This window comes from Protomyctophum bolini (assembly GCF_963924005.1).
Source record: "Protomyctophum bolini genome assembly, chromosome: 11".
Classification (NCBI taxonomy): Eukaryota; Metazoa; Chordata; class Actinopteri; order Myctophiformes; family Myctophidae; genus Protomyctophum; species Protomyctophum bolini.
The window spans coordinates 40,683,743-40,703,824 of NC_137872.1; the positions used below are offsets into that span (position 1 = coordinate 40,683,743).

A 20,082-nucleotide genomic window follows, 5' to 3' on the forward strand; every position below is an offset into this window, starting at 1 on the left:
TTATTATCCCCATAGGATTTTAGATCTCTTCATATAAGTACTGTGTTTGAAAAATAAACCGATCATCCCGGCCTTTTCACTCATATGGATATGAAGCATCGACTGAAGGTGGAAATGTACAAATATACTGGACCCAACGAGTAACACAATAAGCGCTAGAAATGAGTCAAACAACCCAGAGACTACATTTCCGGGTAGACGGGTGGCTGCAGCTGCCCGTCGCAAAACATAATTAAGTTTTATTTTTATTTTTTTTATTGATATTTAATGTTTCATCGTTGGTACGAGTCGAGTCACCGCCAGCTGAGCTTACGTCAACGATGAACCTCAGGAACGCAATGTGTCGACAGCAGGGGCGTGACGTATATTAGCAGCGACATTGCTTCCATATGTAGTTTCAAGGCTTTTGCGGCCAAATTAATTCAATTTTCTCCAGAAACTGGCTGTTATCAAATATGAATGGACATCTTTAACGACGCACAGCCACCTCCCCCACCCAACACCCTTTAGATATCACTGCCTCTGATCCTGTCATTCTCCTTTGATCAAGTAATGAGCAAGCCCACCTTTCTCTCTCTCCTATTAAAAGCGCGTACTATTAATATCACGTGTTAAATGTCAACAGACGTTAACATCGTGGTACACCAAGCGAGATAAAAGAAACAGTTGTTTGATTCCTACCCGTAGATTAAAATAGGAATGTAATTTCCACTCACAGGCATTGTGTGCCTTCTTATGGGACAGAATCTCAACGACGTCTTTCTTCTTGAAGGTGTCTGCAGGCTGAGGCGACGGCTCGGGGAAAGGCACTAGAAATCAACAATCAGAATTATGTATGTTAGTTATTGTCACATCGTTCATGACACACAGATTAATAATAATAATATATACGATTTATATAGCGCTTTTCTGGGTACCCAAAGTCGCTTTACAGAAAGAGGTACAGACATATTTATTAGAAAACTATTTAAAAAGGTTTAAAAGGTTAAAAACTAGAAATCAAAAACAAAAGAGGGACAAACAAGAAGGGTGTGTGTGTGTGTGTGTGTGTGTGTGTGGGGGGGGGGGGGTTATGTAGGGAAAGCCAGTTTGAAAAGGTGGGTTTTGAGTGTGCTTTTGAACATTTCGAGGGTGGGGGCAGCTCTGATGTGAGTTGGGCAGGAAGAGTTATAGAAGAGTTATAGAATAGAATATCAGAACACGGAAAGAGAGAATAGAGATGAAAGGAACAGAACAAAAGCACTGTAAAGGTGCGCTCAGGATATAGAGCACATGACCAGGCCAAAAGGACATCCCGCTTCTGAATGAACCGATCCATCCATCCATCCATCCATCCATGCATGCATGCATGCATGATTCATTCATTCATTCATTCATTCATTCATTCATTCATTCATTCATTCATTCATTCATTCATTCATCCATTCATTCATTCATTCATTCATTCATTCATTCATTCATTCATTCACTCTCCCTTTGGAGGGTGCAGTGACATGAACTCCAATGATTTGATTAAAAAAAAACCTCGCAACTCGTTGTGAGCTTGTAGCTATACGATATTAACTATTTAAAAGAATGAGGGCAGGTTGAGAATTGCGAGGAAGAATCGAGACATACTGACTGCATCAGCTGAGAGATACTAGTGTAGATATTACAACGAAGAGGTAAATTATTAACGGTGCAATTTTAAACTGGGGGGAAGAAAAAAAAAAGACAGCTCTCTCTATAGCTCCATTAAATGATAACATCTGGGGGAGGTTTCTGTAGATGTGGAGCATATACTTTCATGAATGTTTAAGTTCACCAGTCAGTCATTCTGCGCAGGCAGCAGATTGTGTTGAATTAGCCAACTGTGTCACTTTAGGGTTGAGTTAGTCCTCACAGTATGCACTTAAAGGGACACTTCACCTTTTTTGCAAAAAATGACGTTAATGACGTTTAGAAGCTTTAGAACACTTTCCTGGGGGTCTTTATGTGTGTAATATGTGGTTTTAGATATTTTAGATTGTAGCAGTGAGCCCAGTGTCTCTGATGTCATGGACACTGGGCTCACTTCCTTCCTGGACTACAATTCCCATAATACTTTGGTGCACTGCTCCTCCTTGTGGATAGGGGAGTCTTACTGAGACCACATGTAGTCCAGGAAGGAAGTGATCCCAGTGTCCATGACATCAGAGACACTGGGCTCACTTCTACAATCTAAAATATCTAAAACCACATATTAGACCCCCAGGAAAGTGTTCTAAAGCTCCTACATGTCATTAACATATATTTTTTATATATACTTTTAGCAAAAAGGGTGAAGTGTCCCTTTAACTGATTCCTTTGCACTATTGCATACATGCTCCTGCCGTTTTAATCCTCAATAGGACCCCCAGGACATGACTGGCCCACTGCTCGTTCAAAGAGATACAAACAGGACAAAGCACAGACCAGGAAATTTCAGTCGAGGAAAGTAATGTCTTTCGCCCCCCCTTCTTCCTCCCAATAGGACACAGGGAGTTGTTTTAGAAAGTTCCGATCCTCCAGTCGCAACTCTGTGTTCATTCACTTAACGAACCTAGGAGGAGAAGTCATTCAAACAAAATACAGGGCCAGCGATGGACAACAAGTGTTTTTATTCTCCTCTCTGTGAATTATAACTGCGATGCTGAGGGTCATGAGATCACGCTGTCCAGCCAGTCCTCCAGGTCATCCTCAGTCACCTCATGTTTGACCGGGGTGGAATCTAGAGACAGCTCCTCCATCTTCCCTGGAAGTGCCTGATCCTCCCCTTCTTCAAGCTCTGCACGTTGCCAAATGTGGGATAACGGAAGTGCACGCGTTCCCGCGTCGACCCGATCCCGAGCAGGAGTCGTCTCTCCGTGCACGACGTCGACGGGCCGAGCCCCCGAGGAGGCCGACGTGGTGGGCTTCTGTAAACCGAGCAGCTGGTCCAGCTCCGCATCGTCCGCGGCGGGTGCCTCGGCCGCTTTACGAGAACGCCGAGGGGGACGAGGGCTCGCCGCTGCAGGGCCCGCAGCCCAGGAAACCCCCCGGCTCGCGCCGACGATTCCTCCGAAGGCCGAGGCGAGTGGAGCGAACGCGGCGGCCTTATTGAACGCCACGTCCGGTTTCGGTGTCGCGGTCAAAGCGGGCAGCTCCGCCGGCGTCGACGCCGGTACCAGCTCGGCCTCCAGGTTCAGTCTCTGGTGGAGAGGAATCTTCTGGAGGGACGCCGCCAGCGCCGGAAGGTCCACGCACGCAACCGCCGCCGCCGCGAAGGAGTCCACCATTTCCCAGTCCTTCTCCTCCGCGAAGCGGAACTGGGCAAGGGAATCCCCCGCCGACTGCAGCAGCACATGGTAGTCCGTTCCTCTCCGCGTGGGGGCGTTGCCGTCGTCGGCGTCAGCCGCGTCCTCTCGCTCCCACTCTGCGTATCGCTCCCAGTTGGACTGCAGCTTCCTCCTGGAGAACGCCCCGGTCTCAGTCCCAGCATCATCATCATCATCATCATCATCCTCTAGCACCGCGTCGTTTCCTTCTCCCATGCCTCGGCGCTCGCTCCCGCGGTGATGCTCCCTTCTTCCGCGGCCACAATGGTGGCCTCCGGCTCCTCTGCTTGCACGGCCTCCACCTGAATCCTTTACCCCACTCCCACTTCCACTCCCTCCTCCTCCTCCTCCTCCTCCTCCTCCTTTCGGATTACCTCCCCTACCTGTGGCCACTGTGGCCGTACGGCCATCCATTGCGTGCCAACAACAGACGGAAGCAAAAACAATCTAGGCCGTTAACGCAATACTCTGTACCGTTGCACTTCGTACGTTTGTGTTCTGTGAAGCAACTTGGATAGGACTTCACGTGGCCACTCTGTGACGTCAGACACAGGACTTCTAGCTCAAGGCTGTATTGCTGATTACTTGGGTTAGATGGAACCCACCACAGTGGTGTCCGGTTAGAACGTAAACCGGGATGCTTCGACTTCTGCCTTCTCCCTGAAGCCGACCCTTGTTATATATTCTCCGACTATGCTTGTCACGATGACTAAACCAGATAGATCTATCCATATATGGTTCTACCACATCTATTTCGAAGTCGAAGAATCCTGGTTTAAGTTCTAACCTTGGATAAGACTTCACGTGGCCACTCTGTGACGTCACACACCTTGACTAGGACTTCACCCTACTACATGGTATCCAAGGTGACCGTGTAGTAAGCTACGTAACGGTTCTGTTATAATCCCATCGCCCGGGGGAACACGTCACAAGTCCTAGAGGCAGAAACTTGCGGTTTTATGATTTACAGAGTGATTACGTGTGAACCCCGTCGCGACCGTCCGAACCAGTAGTGTTCCGTTTGTTTTCGGGGACTCATTTTAGCAAAACTACCCACAGAGAGAGAGAGAGAGAGAGACGCGAATCCAATAGAGGCTAAACTCCCAACGGGTCACCAATGGCGCCCTCCCCCTTTTCGCTCCTTCCCGGTCGACGTACAGCCATGGCAGCCCGCCGCCGCCCGTGGAAGCCGTCGACCAAGAAGCTGGCCTTCCTCCTGCTGAGCTTTGGCTTCATCTGGGCCGTGATGAGGCTGCCACACCTCACCGCCCGGCACAGGGAGGAGGGGGTACCCTTCCAGTCGTCTGGTGGGGTCGCGGGGCACAAGGAGGAGGGGGTACCCTTCCAGTCGTCTGGTGGGGTCACGGGGCACAGTGTATTGATGAATCCATTGATGAATCCATATAAATCCATATATCCCCATACAGTTAATACGTGGAAGATCCCTGATGTCACCAGTATGATGTCATATTACCATAGTACCTGGTTCTATGATTATGAATACTGCACTGGAAGTACACTAGATAGATGGCGGATTTGAAGAGCACTACACCAGGCAGGGCCTGCTCAAGCGTCTCGAATAAGGATGAACCCGCGCTGAAAAGGTCCTCAACCGTCGTGGTGGTAGATTTTGGACTGAAAAGCACAGAGAAGGGACAGGTCTCAAACAAACCAGAAGCCACCCCGGGCCGCCAGGGGTCTTTGCTTAATTACGGGCAGCAAGAGGTGGCGGAGAAGGAGGAGGTTGATCCGGTGTTGGCGGTGGTAGTCGAACAGACTCCACAGCCTCACAGCAGAGCTGTGGAAACGCATGGGAACAGCGCTCTTCATGGAACAAAGGGATGGGCTCCAGACGTTCTCGGGCACGGTGAGGAAAACGCCAACGAGGAAGACGACAGGTCTTCGCATGCGGGCTCAGCTTTCTACAGTTTCATCCAGCGGCACACCGCGAGAGAGACCGACCCGAGGACCATCCTGAAAGACCTGCTTCCGGACACCGCATTCCCACCGGATCTAGATGACGTGACGTTGTGGCAGATCATCGTTCGTATGTCAGAACCTCCGAGAAGAAAGAAGCGCGAGGACATTAACACCCTGGAGGATGTGGTCAGACTGCTCCGCCAAAGCAAAAAGATCCTCGTTCTGACCGGTGCCGGGGTGTCCGTTTCATGTGGAATACCCGACTTCCGTTCCAGGGATGGTATTTATGCAAGGCTCGCTGTAGACTTCCCGGATCTTCCAGACCCACATGCAATGTTTGACGTCGAGTTCTTCAGGAGAAACCCGAGACCCTTCTTCAAATTTGCAAAGGAGATTTACCCGGGGCAGTTCCGGCCGTCACCCTGTCACAAGTTCATATCTATGCTGGATAAGCAGCGGAAACTTTTACGCAACTACACGCAGAACATTGATACTTTGGAACAGGCGGCCGGTGTCCAGAGGATCATCCAGTGTCACGGGTCATTTGCGACTGCAGGATGTCTCGTCTGCAAACACAAAGTGGATTGTGAGGCTATAAGGGAAGACATCTTTAACCGGGTCGTTCCCCGCTGTCCGCAATGTCCCCCCGACACCCCCTTGGCAATCATGAAGCCTGACATTGTCTTTTTCGGAGAGGATCTTCCAGAAATGTTCCACAGAGCCATGGAGCAGGATAAGGATGAGGTGGACCTTTTAATAGTAATCGGCTCGTCGCTTAGAGTCCAACCGGTTGCTCTCATCCCAGAGTTCATTCCTCACGATGTGCCTCAGATACTGATAAATCGAGAACAGCTACCTCACCTCAACTTCGACGTGGAGCTACTAGGGGACTGTGACGTCATCGTTAAAGAGCTTTGTCGCCGACTGGCTGGGGAATTTGAGCAGCTGTGCGACAATGCCTTAAGTCTCAATGAAGTAACAGAAAGAAAACAACGATTACCAGCTCCCACAGAGCAGCGTTCCAGCAAACACGTGCAGGAGGAGAATAGTCCATGTAATACAGGCTCAGTCAAGCCATCAGATGAGACAGACGGTCACAATGTCACAAAGACTGACGATGTACCACCCCCACAGCCTTCTCCAAATTCTCCGCAAGAGAGAACTGCGTCTTCGGAACGAAGAGAAGTTGCAGAGGTCATAAAAGACCGAAACTCCGGTAGACGATGCCGGGTCGATCAAACCAGCAGAATTCCAATAAGCACACGACTTGAGACATGTCAGTACCTGTTCCAGGCACCAAATCGCTACATCTTCCATGGGGCCCAAGTATCCTCCGACTCTGAAGATGAGACGTCAAGCTTCTCATGTGGAAGTGAGAGTGAGGTCTCGTGCTGCAGCTGTCACGTTCTGTGACGGGTTATGTTTTCTTGTGTACCCTGTTCTTGGTTTTTGTTATTGTTTTACCTTCTGTTGTGTTCCTGTGATGATGTTTTGTATTTTCCTCGTTTCTTAGTTGCAGTTTTGCCTTGCATTGTGAACCTTTATTTTGTAGTCATGTTTTGTGCCTTCCTGTCTGCCCCTGTAGTTCTGTTCCTGTCTTGTCTCACTAGTCCTGTGATTGCCCATGTTTCCACCTGTGTCCCCTTAGTTCCCCAGCCTATCCCAGTGTTGATTGTCAGTGGTGTTCACCTGTGTCTAGTTATCCCATGTCTTAAGTTTGCCCTTGTGTGTTCAGTTCCTTGTTCGTTCGTAAATTGGAAGTCAGTGGTTTTTTGCCCCTCATGCTTTTCCATGTTCCTAGTGTTTTGTTTGTTCCTGATTTTGGTTAATAAAACCCCCTTGTATTCGACCTGCCTGTCCTCTGCCTTTGTCTGCGCCTGGGTCCAACACCTACCTGTCCTGAACCGTGACAGCAGCGCTGACGGCACGGAGGAAGAGGAGAGCGAAGAAACAAAGGGGGCACAATATCACACGAGATAACTTCACTAGTACTCTGACAACGGGAACAATGGGTACTCTCATACGGGATCCGCTCCTAATTCCGACGGCACATTAGTCCGACAACGTGGCTTTAATGATAATGAATTGCATTTTTATAGCGCATTTCCAAGTGCTCAAAACGCTTTACATTAATGGTTCATTCATTCATACATTGGGAGGTGAAGCGGAAAACAGTCGACGCCAGCGTCCTCACTTCTCACATTCACACACCAATGGTGGCGAGCTCACACCGACCTACTCATTGGAGGCAATGTAGGGTTCAGTGTCACTTGCCCAAGGACACTTCGACATGTGGACAGGAGGAGCCGGGATTCGAACCGCCGACCCAGGGATCATTGGACGACCTGCTCTACCTCCTGAGCCACAGCCACCCACACGCTTTGCGTGCAGTTGAGGTTAGCGACGGGATTAGTATAATGCGCCGTCGGGATAATGACGCTGACCCTGAACGGGTACCACGAGTTTGATAACCCGAGGGACATGCGTTCGGGCTTTCAATCGGCCTAGTTTTGACAGCGGCTGATCAAAGCATTCAATGTACTCCGCACAAGATATGCATGCATTACAGAAACAAAAACAGTTGGGGGGGGGGGTGATTAAGCGATTGTGAGTTGTCCAGACTCTGTACGTTCATATGGAAATGTGAACATCCACATCTACTCACCGGCACTCTTCTGTGTCCCAAAGTGCAGCTCCAAATCCAGGTATTTCACCATGTCGTTCAGTTTGTCATAGTCGGAATTCTCACCCAGCTGGAAGAAAAGAAAACTGCGGTGTATACTAACTCATGTTTATACATTGGTATACTGCAAGTGTTTAAAAGTTATTTTCATGCTTCTGTTACCTATAAGCCTTCCTCCTGACCACTAGAGACAGTGCGTTTAGCTTGGCATATACCTCTAGCGGTCATACAGAATTCATAGAACCGTGTTTACGTTTTGTTAAAGGGGCATTTCACTAATGTTTACACCCACATCTTGTTTTATAGATAATAATAGTTTTAATAATAATAATATATAATGCCGCTGTAGCATCACGGAGGTGAATGTAAAGTTACTCCTGGACTACCATGCACTACAGCTAGGGATGTCCCAATCACGTTTTTTTGGCTCCTTTTGATGCAGGTCATTTACTTTTGTAGTGTCTGCCGATACCGATTTCTCCCGATCCGATATTCATATTTTTATAGAACACTTATGCTATATCGCAATAGTATACAATATCGAACATCACAGACAATATCTGTGCATATAATATTGTGTGAGCTGGAGGATGACTGATTTAAGCAGTCACACCTGGCCTGAGTCAAACTAGAACTGGACTCAGAGCTGGGTGTGGCTGGCTGCGCACCTGTTGTCCCTTGATCAAGGGGGGGCTGTCGCTCTGGTTCGGCCTCTATCCTTTTATTATTCTATGTTCCAATCAGACCGGCCCCAACCAGCTGATGCCAATCAGACGGTCAAATACCTTGTAAGGCTGTACCAAGTGGTCAGGAAGAGAGAGGGGGGGTTGGTTGAAGTGAGGTGTTTTTTTGGGAGGGGGTTTCTTTGGTATTTCTTCAATTCATTATGCATTTGTTTTCACCTGCATTATTAGGTAAATAGTAACTTGTATCGTGACTGCAAATACAAACGCTGTTAGATGCTGTTCATACACATATTATCTTCTAAAGTTACATAATTAGGTTCTAAACTAAAGTCACAGTGCACTTGTAGCCTTGCACAGCCGGACCTCATCTTTTAGTATTAGTATTTGTTTTCGTTGTATTTATTTATTCAGCACAGTATAAAAACAATACAGTGAACATAATAGAACATAAGAAGGGTAAAGTGCTAGGCTGAGGCAAAAAAGCCCAAGGGGCTTATTAGAATACTTGGTTATCTTCAGTACATGGTTAGAGAAAAGAAGAGATGATACAAAGAAATATAATTACTTTTGAAATTATTGAATTTGATGAGATTGCTGTATAGGTGTTCCATAGCTGGGCCCCACCTGTATCTGATGGAGAACTGACACAGACCAGTACGGGAAGTTGGGAGATTTAAATGATTTGCCTGTCTCATATTGAAGTGGTGCACAAGATTTTTTTCAGTTCAACAGTGATGTGCACTGCCCATCACTGTTGAAGTGAAAATAAATCTGCCTTTGCAGTCTGCCCCAGGCAGATCTGGACCCTCTCAATTGCTGGAGGACATAGCGGAAGAGGGACAAGGGTAGACATTGGTGATTTTTAAGAGCCTTCTTAATAAGGTAATTGACATCAGGTGGAGTGGGCCCAGCTGACTTGCAGGAACTAACATTCACCTCTGAGGAGCCACTCCTCTCCAATGTCTGGCTTTTGAAATGACATCATAAATTATGTTTGTTTAGTCCATTCAGAACCCCTTTTGGTGATTTAAGCATTATGTTAAACTTTAGCTATAAAGAAATAGCAGATCTACAAGCTCATAGCTGCACGTAGCTCTGCATTCTTTTTTAATCGTGATCAGAGCGAACGTTTTTAACTAAAATCTTTGCTTCTGGGTGGTCCTCGGAACAATATATTTTCAGATGGGGGTCCGCAACCAAATAGGCCTGCATACAGCTCATTCTGGGGCTCCTTGACATGAAAAGGTTTGAGAAACAGTGACATAGAAAACATGGGCTTTTCAGAAAACTGTCATGGTTTACTTTAGAAGACATTTTGGAGAATCGGCCTCAGGTCTAAATGGGTTAGAGCACTTTCATAGTACAGCCTATTGTCAAGTCTATATGGAGTTTTAATGTTTGTTTAGAGCACTTTAAACAAACCAGGTGCCCCTCACTTCACACAAGTGTGAATGTTTACTTCATGCCAACTTCATTAAAAACAGGAATTGGGTGCAAAATGGGCGCAAACAAAGTGCCCCTTTATCCCTCGCTCTATACACGCTCACCTGTCCCCAGATGGTGCCCTCGGAGTTCTCCACCTGCTCCCAGCGAAGCCTCTTCACGCTCATGTGGTTGGAGTCCATCCTGGGGAGGGAGGCCCGGGGCAGGGGCGGCGGGGAGCACGGCGGGGGCAGCGGAGGAGGCGGAGGGGGCTCCTTGTTGTCGTCGTTGTGCTCACAGGGGTCGGACAGGGAGTGCGGGAGGGACTGCGGCTGGCCGTGCGCCACGCGAGGCTGCCTGTGAATGAATAGTTTATATTTCGGTACTTACATTTTTACATTTTTAAAGACGGTTGTCTTATATAAGGTCAGGTTTAGCACCGAAAAGGTGTATAGGCTGAAGCCAAAGCTTATTATGCCTACCCTTTTTCATTAGTTACAAAAAAACAAAAAAAACAGCAGAAGCAGAGAAGAGAACAAAACTTTTTTTCCTTCCTTGTTTTACAAGATGTGACAGGCTAATTGAAGACAATAGGCCGAGAACAATCAAACCAAACGAGGAATGAAGTGATAATGATAATCATAATCATCATATCATCATCATCATCATCATATCATCATCATCATCATCATCATATCATCATCATCATCATACTACCAGTAAGACGCGCAAACGCGGGAAGCGAACGCAGCTCGTACATATTTGGGTTTTGGACGTATAGCTGCTTTGGGGACTCCTTATATGGTTATGGCTGAGTCATGGTGACGTAATCACTCAGCTCCATATATGGGCACAAAAGCGGGACAGACAGACAGACACACACACACAGTCACACACACACACACACACACACACACACACACACACACACACACACACACACACAGACAGACATGATCTGCTAGTAAGTGCTCAGTGCATTCGCAATAATTCAGTCAATGTCTGTCTGTGTGTGTGTCAGAAACACCACCGTATCTCCTCACCGCCTGCACCAATCACTCCCACTTTTCACACATAATAATATGGAGGTCTTAACGAAGCCCTTTTTCCAATTTAACAAATTATAAATTAATAATGAATTTATTAGTGAATTAAAAATGCGAAAACGCACCCAGGGCGCAGTACCCCCGCGGCCACAAGGGGGGGGCAATATCTCACAACGGGTAAGGGCTAGTAGGAATAACAATGATCTTATAGTGTTTTATATTCATTAAGTGCCTTGATTATTTATTGAGTATACCTGTGGTGCGACTGGGGATGGATGTGCGGCGGCGGCTGCGACTGGTGCAGCTGGTGCGAGGGCTGAGAATGCGGCCGGGCGGTCTGGCTGGAGGCGTGCGTGGCCTGCAGCGACTGCGACGACTGCGGGTGCTGCTGCTGCGCGGGGGTCACGGGCTGGAAGGTGGAGAGCGGCGGGGGCTGCTGGGGGTGGTGGGGCTGCAGGGGCTGGAACGTGGACAGCAGGGGCTGCGGCCGGTGGGGCTCCTGGCTCTGGGGGCGAGAGTGGATGAGGTGGATCTGCTGCTGCTTGGGGTCCTGCGGAAGGGGCTGCGGGGTCACGTGGTGGATGTGCTGGATATTGCGAGGGGAGGCGGAGTGGCTCTGCTGCTGGACGGAGCGGGGCCTCTGCGGAGAGGGCTTGGCGGGCTGGGGGTGGTGGACGAGGCCCGGGTGCACCTGCTGCTGGTCCTGCTGGCGCCTCTCCTGCTGCGGGGGACCTTTCACACTCCTCCGGCTCTGGTGCGCCGTGGCTCCGGCGTGGGGATCCCGGGCGAACTGAGCGGGGGCGGCGGGCGGCGGCGGCGGGTCGTGGCGGGCCTCGTGCAGGAGCTCGGCGGAGGAGGAGTGGTGGACCCTGGCCGGATGGTGGGCTTGGTGGAGCATGTCCGTCGAGGAGTGGTGGCTTTTCCCGTCGTGGTGAGCTTGATGGAGAAGCTCCATGGAGGAGTGATGGGTCTGGGCTTTGTGCGTCTGGTGAAGCAGCTCGGTGGAGCCGTGGTGGGCCTGCTGCATCTGATGCAGCAACTCGTTGGACGCGTGGTGGCCCTGCCCCGCCTGTTGCATCTGCTGCAGCATCTCGTTGGATGCGTGGTGCGCTTGCTGCGCCTGCTGCATCTGATGCAGCAACTCGTTGGACGCGTGGTGGCCCTGCTGCGCCTGTTGCATCTGCTGCAGCATCTCGTTGGATGCGTGGTGCGCTTGCTGCGCCTGTTGCATCTGATGCAGCATCTCGTTGGACGCGTGGTGGGCCTGCCCTGCCTGTTGCATCTGATGCAGCATCTCGTTGGACGCGTGGTGGGCCTGGGTTTTGACGCTGCGCCGGCTCTGGTAGACGCCCTCGGTGTACTGCTGCCCCTGCTGGAGGGCGTGGCCGCCGGCCGAACGGGACTGGCGCTGGGACTGACGCTGGGGATGATTCGCGAGTGCCTGCTGCTGCTGCTGCTGCTGCGCTTGCCGCATCTTGTACATGGGATGGTTGGCCCCCTGGTGGTGGACGGACTCCGGGGAGGGCAGCGGGGGCAGGGACTGGTGGAGCTGGTGGAGGGAGTGGGCCGGCGGCGGCTGCGGGGACGACGCCTGCGCCGGCAGGGACTGGTGGCCCTGGTACGCCTGCTGCTGCTGCTGCTGCTGCATCTTCTGCTGCTGCGCCTCCTGGTAGGCCTGCTGGCGCTCCTCAAAGGCCTTCTGCTCCTCGTAGGCCTGCTGGCGCTCCTGGTACAGTATCTGCTGCTCCTGGTACACTTTCAGCTCCTCGTAGATGCGCTGCTCCTCGTACTGCCTCTCCTTGTAGGCCTGCTGCTCCTGGTACAGCTGCTGCTGCTGCTGCTCGTAGGCTTTCTGCTCCTCCAATGCCTGTCTCTCTTTGTACGCCTGTTGCTGTTGCAGTTCCTCGTAGGCTAGTCTCTCTTTGTACGCCTGTTGTTCTCGATCCTCGTAGGCCTGTTGCTGTTGCTCGTAGGCTTGTCTCTCTTCGTAGGCCTGTTGTCTCTCCTGGAAGGCTTTCAGCTCCTGTATGGTGGCGCGGGCCTGCAGCTCATCTCTGTTGGGACGCACCTTATGCAGTGGCACAAGAGAAGTAGTGTTAATACCTGGCAACCAATGTGCTAGTTAATACCTGGCAACCAATGTGCTAAGTAATGTTAATGCCTGGCAACCAATGTGCTAGTTAAAGGGACACTTCACCCTTTTTGCTAAAAATGTTAATGACGTTTAGCAGATTTAGAACACTTTCCTGGGGGTCTGTATGTGTGTAATAATATGTGGGTTTAGAAATGTTAGATTTTAGCAGTGAGCCCAGTTTCTCTGATGTCATCGACACTGGGCTCACTTCCTTGCTGGACTACAATTATCTGGTGCACTGCTCCTCCTTGTGGATAGGGGGAGGGCTGTCTTACTGAGACAACATGTAGTCCAGGAAGTAAGTGAGCCCAGTGTCCATGACATCAGAGACACTCTAAAATAGGACAACTTTAGTTTTTTTCAACCACGGTTCCTGTTTTAGGTTGTTGTTAATTCTTTTTCATTTGCTGCTTTCTTTCATTTAAGGGATTTTAGCTGTTTTTGACAGGGGGGGGGGGGGGGCATTCGAGCATGGGGCTAAATATGTATTTCTTTACTAAATGTTATAGCGATTTATTTTTGTATTCTTTACTATAGTCCTACTAGACCCCAAGAAATTACATCTGGCCACAGAAGATCATAGGATCTACTGAATGTGAAGGTAACCTACTGGGGGGAAGCCACACTGTGGGCTGTATTTTGCATATCTTAAGAACCAGGTCTTACTCCCTAACTTGAGTAAACTAAAGACCTGGAGGCGTGATCAATGCTTTTTGGCCACTCAGAATAGCCAAATGGCATTGATCACGCCTCCAGGTCTTTAATTTACTCAAGTTAGGTAATAAGACCTGGTACTTAAGACACTCAAAATACAGCCCTATGTGTCATAGGCTCAATATGTCAGTTTGACACATTCAGTAGATCCCGTGATCTTTTGCAGCCAAATGTAATTTCTTGGGGTCTAGTAGGACTATAGTAAAGAATAAAAAAATAAATCACTATAACATTTTGTAAAGACTATTTAGCCCCGTGCTCAAATGTCCCCGCCCCCTGTCAAAAACAGCTAAAATCCCTAAAACGAAAGAAAGCAGCAAATGAAAAGAAAAAAAATACACTCACCTTTTACTTTCTCTAATAACAACCTAAAACATGAACCTTGGTTGAAAAAAACTAAAGTTGTCCTTTAATGTAAAACTTTAATACCTGGCAACCAATGTGCTAGTTAATACCTGGCAACCAATGTGCTAAGTAATGTTAATACCTGGCAACCAATGTGCTAGTTAATACCTGGCAACCAATGAGCTAAGTAATGTTAATACCTGGCAACCAATGTGCTAGTTAATACCTGGCAACCAATGTGCTAAGTAATGTTAATACCTGGCAACCAATGTGCTAGTTAATACCTGGCAACCAATGTGCTATAAGTAAGGTGCAATGTGCTTCCCTCCCTCCACTGATCGACCTTGTTAATACCTGGCAACCAATGTGCTAAGTAATGTTAATACCTGGCAACCAATGTGCTAGTTGATACCTGGCAACCAATGTGCTAGTTAAAACCTGGCAACCAATGTGCTAAGTAATGTTAATACCTGGCAACCAATGTGCTAGTTGATACCTGGCAACCAATGTGCTAGTTAAAACCTGGCAACCAATGTGCTAAGTAATGTTAATACCTGGCAACCAATTTGCTAGTAAATACCTGGCAACCAATGTGCTAAGTAATGTGCAGTGTACTTCCCTCCCTCTACTGAGTAAATAATACCTGGCAACCTAAGTGATGTGCAGTGAACTTCCCTCCCCGCCTCCACTGACCTTGTGCAGCGAGTGGCGCTTGGGCAGCGCGTTGCCGCGCGGAGGAGGCGGCGGGGGCGGGCCCGACTTGCGTCGGACGGGCACGTACATCCTGGGGGAGTGGTCGGGGGTGTAGGCGCGAGGCGGGGGCGGGGGCTGCTGCTGCTGCATCATCCTGGGGGAGTGGTCGGGGGTGTAGGCGCGAGGCGGGGGAGGGGGCTGCTGCTGCTGCATCATCCTGGGGGAGTGGTCGGGGGTGTAGGCGCGAGGCGGGGGAGGGGGCTGCTGTTGCATCATCCTGGGGGAGTGGTCGGGGGTGTAGGCGTGAGGCGGGGGAGGGGGCTGCTGCTGCATCATCCTGGGGGAGTGGTCGGGGGTGTAGGCGCGAGGCGGGGGCTGCTGCTGCATCATCCTGGGGGAGTGGTCAGGGGTGTATGCGCGAGGTGGCGGCGGGGGCTGCTGTTGCATCATCCTGGGGGAGTGGTCAGGGGTGTAGGCGCGAGGTGGGGGAGGGGGCTGCTGCTCCCGCGGCGAGGCGGGGGGCGGGGGGTCATGGAACTGGACAGGCGGCGGAGGGGGCGGGGTGACGGGGTGCGGCGGGATGTGGTCGGAGCAGGACGAGTAGGTGAGAGAAGAGGCGTTCTCCTCGCCGCTGATGAGCAAACGTTGGCACGGTTTAAAACCCACATATTACCAATACTAAATAAAAAAACGAAATAGATGAACTGAAATTATAGACAAAATGTATCTAGCCTGGTTCCAGCCCTGAATCGCTATAGCCTGCACATCCATTAAGAAAATGATGTTCAGGTCTGGAGTCTCTGCCTATACGACGGCCTCAGTGTCGTTCGGGAATCCGAACGCAGCAGCTGCATGTCACTCAACAGCGTCAGACAACAAACATGGCTGCCCCCACTATACTCACGACCGTATCAATCTGGCTATTAAATCGACGCATGATAAATAGTTTCTTTACAGATACGAGAGGTTTTATGAACATCATCATCCGACATATTTTACCGCTTTTGTTTACTTGCTAGTATAGCGCTCGTTGGCTGTGTTTGTTTGGTTAGCAAATGGGTTAGCCATAGCCTCATGAATGACAACAACGTCATCTGCTTTCCTATACTACTCTGATTGGTTGGTATGAACCAATCACCGAAGACTGCCGCTTTGACGACACCCATCCCATAAACTGCTGCCGTGGGGAGGGCTTTCAGTCTGAACTCTGAATCATGAAGTGAAACGGAATGACAATTCAGACTGAGTGTCAGGCTAGACAAAATGCCCTTAGTTTTTGTTTGGTTTTGTAACTGAATATTAATTAATTAATTAATTATTAATTATAATTTTTAAATGCTATCGTTTGTTAAGTTCTTGTTACACAATACTTATCTTATCAATCCTGAACCTGACAAATTATCCAAAGTATCAAAAAAACTAAAACTAGAACACTAAAACTGATTTTTTTTTAATAAACTAAAACAAAATAGCATTTAAAAGAAAGAAAACCTAATAAATACTATAGCAAACCCGCTCCAAAAACCAATTAAAACTAACTGAATTGAATTAAAACTAACTGAATTCAGGAAAAACAATAACATTCAAAACCAAGCTAAAAAATGAGAAAATCCCAAACTATGATGACCTGCTGATGCTGTGCACGTCACTGTGCACGTCGCTCGGGCTGCTGAGCTCCGGCGCCACAAAGCCGCCGCCCACCTCCGTGACGTCATCCGCCACGGCCACGCCCATGTCCTCGTCGTCGTCCTCGTCGTCGGGAAAAGTCATCTGGACAACATCCTGGCATTACCAATTTATAATAATAATTATTATCATCATTATTATTACCAATAAGGGCCCTTCTCGGCCCCACCCCTCTCCCATTTGTTTATATTGTGTTATGGATCCAAGATGGCCGCAGCACCAGAAGGGGGCGGGGCGGAGGTGAGCGGGTGGGGTCGACATATGCCCTTACTGGGCTGCGTTCACACATTCAAGACACCTGTCTTGTGTCTGTGTTTAACAAATCCAACCTCAGACTGCCACGGGCTGCGGGGGGCGATTTAGAGGGTGCACACACAGCACTAGAACGGATGCTGTGGGCGTCCATCTTAATGCTAATAAATAGCGCCAATGCTAGCGAGCTAAACTATAGCCATCCTTGCTCTAGAAAGCGCCAATGTTTCCATTTAGACCACCGGATAATCAGCAAAGACCTCCGAACATCGCACACTTTATCCAAACCATGGAGAGCTCCGTAGATTAGGAGTTATTCAGCTTTTAGTCAGCCTGTATAATGGGGGCTGTTGCGCAACCCGGTCTAGGATCGCTAAAGAAGGAAAGGCCGAGCCAAAATAATAATGAAAAAATAGAAATCAGCGATCCGGTTTGATATCAATAATAAAGCTTATCTGGTGGAGAATTCCGCAAAAAGCGGAAGATAATTACATTCCTTATGACGGAGTATACTCCTCCAAAAGCAGTAAGTCTGTTAATGGCCGCTCCAATGCATTTCCAATGGAAGCCCATATGGTTTGACCAAACGTTTTGTTTGATGGCGGGGGAGGGGGGCAGAACACATCCATCAAAGCTGTGTTCAGACACAAGTCAGGTGTCAGACACAAGGCAAGTGTCTTGAATGCAGCTCAGTAAGGGCATATGTCGACCCCGCCCCGCTCACCTCTGCCCCACCCGCTCCTGGTGCTGCGGCACATCTTGGAAACTAAACACAATATAAACAGTGACCTGCGCAGTGATATTAGTATCGCTACGCAAGGCTAGCTCTGATTGGCTACATGTGTTCCCTATGTAATGTTATGTAAATGTATTCCACTGTTTTTCCGTTTTGTGTTTCCTGTGAGGACTGCGGATGAAAATTAGCAACTGTGCTATATCCGGTGTATTTACGTCCATGTGACGTCCATTAATATGCATTGTCCTGTCCAAATAAACAAATAAAGTAAATAACCACCGACATTGCACTGTATTAAGGCTGGCATTATACCCACTGACATTATTACACTGTATTAATAATAATAATAATAATAATACACTTTATTTGCATAGCACCTTTCATACATAACATAAATGCAACTCAAAGTGCTTCACAGGGCAGAACATAAAAATAGCAATAAAACACAGGCAAGCAGTTAGAAAGATAAAACAATGGTAAAGAGCATGCACAATAAAAGCATAAAAACATAGATGGACGAGAAACAAAGCACACGGCAAATCTTTCAGAACTGAGATGTTAAAAACTCAACTAAAAGCAAGAGTAAAGAGGTGAGTCTTGAGTTGAGCTTTAAAAATGTCTACAGAGGGTGCGTGCGTGTCTGAGTTGAAATGGAAGTCTATTCCAGGCTGTAGGCCCATAGAAGCAGAAGACATGCCTCACCATATACTGTTTTTTTGTAGACATTTTTTAGGCACTTCAAGCAGGCCAGCAGTGGAGGACCTGAGGGGGGGCGGTTTGGGAACGTATCTATAGGTAGGCACTCGCGGAGGTAAATCAATCCTAAAAACCACCGGGAGCCAATGTAGTGAGTATAAAACTGGAGTATTATTAAGGCACTGACTGGCATTACCCATGCACCGCCATCACGGCCTGAAAGGGTTGGGAAGCACTGGGCCTAAAAGTAAGGACTCTCCAAAATCAGGATGGGCACTGACGGCACCCCAGAACTCCGCTGGCGATCGACAGACCGTCTCCACCCCTTACCTCCTCGTAATCGTTGTCGGGGGTCAAGAAGTCGTCCACGATGTCCACCCTGTGTCCCAGCTGCTCGCTCAGCGCGTCCAGGAAGCGCTCCGTGTCCTCGGAGTGCGGCGGCCGCGAGAAGGTGTAGCGGCGCTTGCTGGGGTGCTGCGGCGGGCTGGCCGGGTAGTCCGGGGGCTCCGGCGGCGAGGGAGGGGCGCTGTCGTCCAGGCTGATGTAAGGGTTGGACTCGCCGCTGGTCTGGCTGGTCAGCAGCCCCTGCTGCTGGGGGTAGAACTGACCCCCCTGAGGGGGGCTGGGGAGGGGCTCCGTCCAGGACGCGGGAAGGGGCGGAGGAGCCTTACGGCTGCCTGCTGGAAAGGATGTGAGGAGGAGGACCATCAGGTGGAGGAAAAAAAACATATTTTTAGATCAGTGTTTCTACAGAAGTCTGCTCTGGGGACTATACCAGGGGTCCAAAAAGAATGGACCTATGTGGGGTCTGTAACCTATATGTGGGGTCTTAGTGTCAATTGTGAAGTCGGTGGGGAGTTATGTGGATTACAGACGTACGTACACTAGGCATGTGGAAAATAATCGATACGTATCGATACATCGATTATGACGTGCGCGATGCGAGTGAATCGGTTCATTCACTGTGTGTCGGTAAAATTGACGGGTGAAATCTCGATGGATCGTTCGCGGAGTGCTTGCACCGGTAAAATCCGTGGTTGCACTGTTTTTTCATGGTAAATTTCACCCTATCCTGTGTTTCCGAGGCGCATTGAACGTACCATCAGAAAAGGAAGGAAAAAAAAGGTCTCTCGCAGCCAGCTCCGCACAGTGTGCGGCTGTGCGCTGCGAGCACGCAGCTACTCTGTGCAGAGTATACACGTTGAGACAACAGACTATAAAGAGCACCCGCGACGAACAGAAGTGAACCCCACGCACAAAGGAAGCACAACCTTTAGCTTTATAAAATAGCTGTCCGTCGATCAGTTGACTTTTCACTGTAGCGCTGCGTGCTGCAAATGATCCACACCCCACAGCTGTTCTAGCTGATTCTCCGACGCGAATCTGCGTCGCGACTCGCGATCATCAATTTGTAATTAAAGAAAGCTTCTGCTTCTGCTTCTGCACACGTGTACAACAACAACAACGCCACAGCTGGGTCAGTGTACTGCTTGCGTTTAAAGTCGTTTACAACCGTTCCACAACTTTCCACTGTCCAGCTTTCCCCTGCTATTCTCTGGGATAGAAGCCTTATTTATATTCTGCAGCAAGACGGTGTCGCACGCCTAAAATTGCAGATCCACAAGCTCACAGCGGGGCGTGGATGAGACGCGTTGTGAGCTTGTACATCTGCTATGTATTTATAACGTTAATAATACATGCAGGCCAGGGTCTTCAATGTTTTTTAGGTCAAGCCAAGGACCACTTAGCTGAGAG

General features: G+C 49.0%; 2 protein-coding genes across 2 annotated transcripts in view; one reads left to right on the forward strand and one right to left on the reverse strand.

Annotated features, from left to right (window-relative positions):
• The window catches only part of grid2ipa (glutamate receptor, ionotropic, delta 2 (Grid2) interacting protein, a), a gene marked incomplete at both ends in the record, with an annotated part of 140,979 nt that overhangs the window by 9,849 nt on the left and 111,048 nt on the right, over positions 1-20,082 (reverse strand). Inside the window, 7 exons of the mRNA XM_080775228.1 lie at positions 717-809; positions 7,900-7,987; positions 10,151-10,382; positions 11,326-13,139; positions 14,958-15,588; positions 16,585-16,739; positions 18,658-19,007. Coding sequence (XP_080631354.1) covers positions 717-809; positions 7,900-7,987; positions 10,151-10,382; positions 11,326-13,139; positions 14,958-15,588; positions 16,585-16,739; positions 18,658-19,007 — 3,363 coding nt within the window. The remainder of the gene's footprint in view (positions 1-716; positions 810-7,899; positions 7,988-10,150; positions 10,383-11,325; positions 13,140-14,957; positions 15,589-16,584; positions 16,740-18,657; positions 19,008-20,082) is intronic.
• On the forward strand, positions 4,842-6,647 carry LOC308324383 (NAD-dependent protein deacetylase sirtuin-1-like; the record flags this gene model as incomplete). Its single annotated transcript, XM_080776427.1, has 1 exon — positions 4,842-6,647. One exon carries the CDS (start codon positions 4,842-4,844, stop codon positions 6,645-6,647), a length of 1,806 nt encoding a protein of 601 aa, XP_080632553.1.